The 4,329-nt window shown below is 41.7% G+C and overlaps 1 protein-coding gene across 1 annotated transcript in view; it reads right to left on the reverse strand.

Moving 5' to 3' along the window:
• Positions 1-4,329, reverse strand: part of LOC106517946 (pyruvate carboxylase, mitochondrial) — a 382,167-nt gene that overhangs the window by 13,763 nt on the left and 364,075 nt on the right. The window contains exons 23-24 of the mRNA XM_014008998.1: positions 2,701-2,875; positions 2,035-2,108 (exon numbers count right to left, since the gene is read on the reverse strand). Of these exons, the coding sequence (XP_013864452.1) occupies positions 2,035-2,108; positions 2,701-2,875 (249 nt within the window). The remainder of the gene's footprint in view (positions 1-2,034; positions 2,109-2,700; positions 2,876-4,329) is intronic.

A 4,329-nucleotide genomic window follows, 5' to 3' on the forward strand; every position in this document is an offset into this window, starting at 1 on the left:
CGCTGTCTTTTTTTTTAACCGACCTCAAAAAAAGTTATCGTGCAATTAATTGATTTATTGACTATCGCGACAGGCCTAATCTGAAGCCTTTGTATTCAGGCAGTAAAACAGTAATGAACACTGTGATTGGAGGAGGGTTTAATGATAATAAAACATGGAGACAGACCGACCTCAGACTGTTATTTAGTCTGTTGGAGGAATCTGAAGGGAGAGAACCAGCTTATACGTCAAACAGGAGCTTCACAGATTTAATAAACTGCTGTGGGAGGTGGGAATGGTGGGGGGTCTGTCCATCCAGAGTCAATACTAAAGTAACGCAATCACTTTTTTTTGATAATAAAGTGAGTGTTCCTAATAAAAAGAATCAATCAACACCAGCCGGAAACCGCTGCAGTAATTAAACAGAGCTGCCCTTCACCACTCTGTCACTCAAATCTTTCAACGACTCCTGATGAGAAAAAACAAACAAACAAAATAAAATCAAAACAAATAAAGGGGAAAATGTGTGGGAGGAACAGCTCTCTGATGAATGAAGAATACCTGATGCTGGTAAAAGACGCCYTGAACGCTGCGAGGAAGAAACTAAATTTTTGTCTGTGCACAAAAGATCTTCAAAAAGACTAAATTTAACCCGAGAAAATAAACTTACGTCTGTCACAGGTGGAATTAATCAACTCAAAGTGTGAGAAAAGTCAGAATTCAATCAATTTATCCACACAGACTTCTGAAGCTCAAAATGTTTTAATAATCACAGCTTGATTTCTCTGTTGAAGAGCCACAAACTAAAACACACAATGAAACTGAAACCCACCTCAGAAAAAGATGTGATGTTTTGGTGGTCCGGGACTGAAAGTATCATTTTAGAGAGGTTCAGTAGAACAGTTAGGATCATCTAATACAAGAGTGTTAAACTCGTTTTCATCGAGGGTTATGGTGGCCCTCAAAGGACCAGGTGTAATTAACTTCAACTAAACACCAAACGTCTCGTTCCTGAGCATAGTTACTAACTGAGCTCTATGTGGTGTTTCCTGCATAGAAACAGTGTTTTAACACTCAAACACAGGAAAGTGATTTGTGTACAACTGACTGTGAAATAAATACAGAAATACTAAAGAGTTCTACCTACTGAATTCTGAACTCACACTTTCCCACAGGAAATTCCCACTTGAGGTGCATTCCAGTTTAAATCTACAACTTGTAAGTGGGAAATTCCCACTCCCGACTATAACTGGGCCGCAGCAAAAGTAGCCAGTGAAAACACAGCTAAATGCAGATTTAAACACTGAATCTCTCCAGCTGCCAGCTCCTTCTGAACCCTGTGCTCCTCCTGGGATGCTGTCATTTTGTGGGTAAAATAATCAACATGCATTATGGGAGATGTAGTTCATGGTCAATGCTGGTATAAGAAATTGTCAAAAATTGGAAAAATTACACAAACAGGCCACAGCACACACAGCAGAAATGCTACAGTTTCACTTAACAGCAGTGTGTAAACAGAGCCTCGACCCTCCTCCCCATTTAATGAATGAAGTTTTTATCCTTCACAAAATTTTTTTACACCTCTCCCAAACCAACGTTCCTCTCTATCAAGGATGAGAACAACTTCAWCCCTGAAGGAGAGCAGTTCACACTCATCTACAGACCAGTGGTCAGAGTCCTGGTCTGATGATGTAGTCCTTCTGTGCTGGGCCATCCCTTTGAACAGTAGCTGCTCTGTGTCTCTGAGGTATRACTGGTCCAGACGACCCACTCAACTTTTTTTTTTACATTTTTAATGTTTGATTTCATAGTTTGCACTGAGTACCTTAAAGTATGATTAAATGTCTTTGATAATCTTAGTGACAGAGGAAGTTACAAGAGTGCAATTTGGAGTTAAACCAAACCCAAAATATCTGCTTGTTCTGATCATAAACTGCAAAGTATAACTTCAGTTTTGTTAATTTAAACGCAGAATGAAACTTATGACCCTGACGAATTTACATTTCAATCTTTGGCAGGTTAAAAAACAAACACAAATGATATTAATGTGATTACCTCAAACTCTTCTGCGATCTTGGGCCCATCCAGGAACAGCCTGGTGCTGAGACAGTCCACAGGACCAAAGTTAGCTATAAACAAACAAACCTGTTAGATCCAGTTCAGGTTTAAACTCTGATCTCTCTCATGTTAAAGATGTTTGAAAAATGGAGATAAATTAAATTTAAAGGTGTAATTAAAGTATGTAAATAAGATTAGCTGATGTCCAAACCGTCTCCTGCACGTTTTAAAGCAAACAAACATTTAAAAAAATCTGAAAAAATGTAACAAAAGCGAAATATGTGCTTTAAAAAAGGCCCATGAGTTTTATGGTTGTGTAGATCTTTAACTGAAGTAATGAAGAAAAGGCTGCGTGCTGCTTAAAGCTCCTCATGAAGGGGCAGTAGAGCAGTTTAAAACCAGCACCRCTCTGCTTCTGGAAGCACCAATAAAGCTGGAGTTAATCCAGGAAGCTGAACGTTACCRAAGCTGCTTCGCTCAGATTTCCTGAGAGCCTTCACAGTTTAATCTTACACATTACTTCCTGCAATCTGCATCATTATTTCTTTTAGTGCTCATAAAATAAACTATTAAAAACATTCCCACCAAACAGCTCCATTTCAGCCTACAGTAATACCAATGAAGAATAATAATAATAAATAATAACTCCTCTTCCTCACTCACCTGTGAACTCCTTGAACTCCTGGAACACTTTGGGGTACATGGCGGCCGACATCACATCCTCGGGGCTGATGTCGTTGCCGTGGGCGGCCCGAAGCCCCTCCTCCAGAGCCTTGAAGTCCATCGGAGGCAGAGAGGCTCCGGGGCGCCCCTCGATACACGGGAGGGACTTCAGCACCTGGGGAGGGAGGAATAAGATGTTGGATGAAAGATTTAACAGGAAAACATCCGAGTGAATCTTTACATCCAGCGTCCTCCTGGGAGACGATGTTAAAACATTCACAACGTGCTTCTAGTGGACGTGGGTAAAAACTGAAACCCATTACAGCAATAAAGCGGTAGATGTTTTTGTGGTGAGAGTACAGAAGTGATGTTTAAAACCTTAAGGATGGAAAATAAGAAGTATTTAAATTCAATATTTGCACACGCTCCAGCCCAACTCTGAGGTTTTCCAAGGATTGGATGAGCCCATCTCCACTAACTGCTGTGTTTAAGGTCATTAGCTGAGTGTTAATGCTTTGTAAACAGTGATGCCAGGCAGGTGCTGGGTGGTCCAGCTGGAACCAACAGCTGCTCTCCTCTGCTCAGACACACAGATGGCTGAAGGTTCACGGAGACGAGGGAAGGTAGAGCAATCCACCGTTCTTCTATTAGAACTTATCACTGTATATATCAGGGATATTCAGCTAAATTGTTCCRGGGSCCACAGTTAYCGCTCAGGGGCCGAACATCCAGCAATTAAAAACATGGAAATAAACCAGCACAGGAATTCCTGAACTTATTTAACACAAATATTTAAACATCTGACTCTAAGCAACCACTGGATGAACGTCTACTACTTTTAGAGTCAACCCATTTCAAGATGGCTACCATAACAAACGGCATTTGTTTTTTGTTTTTTTACAATCAGTCAGTTTTACAGATATTTAGCTAAAATCTAGCCAGGTAAAAACCAGACCCTTGTCCTTCATTTTGCTTCGTACGAGGGTCTGGACTCTTGGCTATAGAGAAGTGATTCTTGCTGGAAGCGTGGCCTCTGCTGAAGTTTAAAATGATCGGATCGGTTGGCCGCAAGTGCTAGCTCCACTGTGAAGGAGGCTAAGCTAAGAAGCTAACCTCAGTAAGAGCACTGAAGATGGGTCGTGGCTGGGTCTTCCAGCATGATAACGACCCAAAACACACAGCCAGGGCAACTAAAGAGTGGCTCCGTAGGAAACATCTTAAGGTCCTGGAGTGGTGTTGTGTCTCGGTCCGGTTCTGCTGGGCCTTGTCGGTTGCTGGACCCTCTTCGTCTCGTCTCCGTCTGGTCGCTGCTGCTTTTCTGGTGGGTTGATGAAAATCAGAGAGCGTCTTGTCGTCGTCTACTTGCTGGAACCTTTTTTACTGTTAAAGAAACTCTTCTGCTAACACTTGAATGACGAAAAGACGATTTCTTCAGCTTCTGGACATGTTTATTGACGAGAGAGGTGGAAAAGAGATCCGTACAGCGTGCTGGTCACTGGGACTCTGAACAAAGAGCGCGTGTCCGCTTGAAAGCGCGCTCCCGTCTTAAAGAGACAGTAGTACATGAAAATATACCACATTCCCCCCTTCGATTCTTTAGAATCGACAAATGATCAAACTTCCATACAG

This window comes from Austrofundulus limnaeus, unplaced genomic scaffold, assembly GCF_001266775.1.
Source record: "Austrofundulus limnaeus strain Quisiro unplaced genomic scaffold, Austrofundulus_limnaeus-1.0 Scaffold54, whole genome shotgun sequence".
NCBI classification, from domain to species: Eukaryota; Metazoa; Chordata; class Actinopteri; order Cyprinodontiformes; family Rivulidae; genus Austrofundulus; species Austrofundulus limnaeus.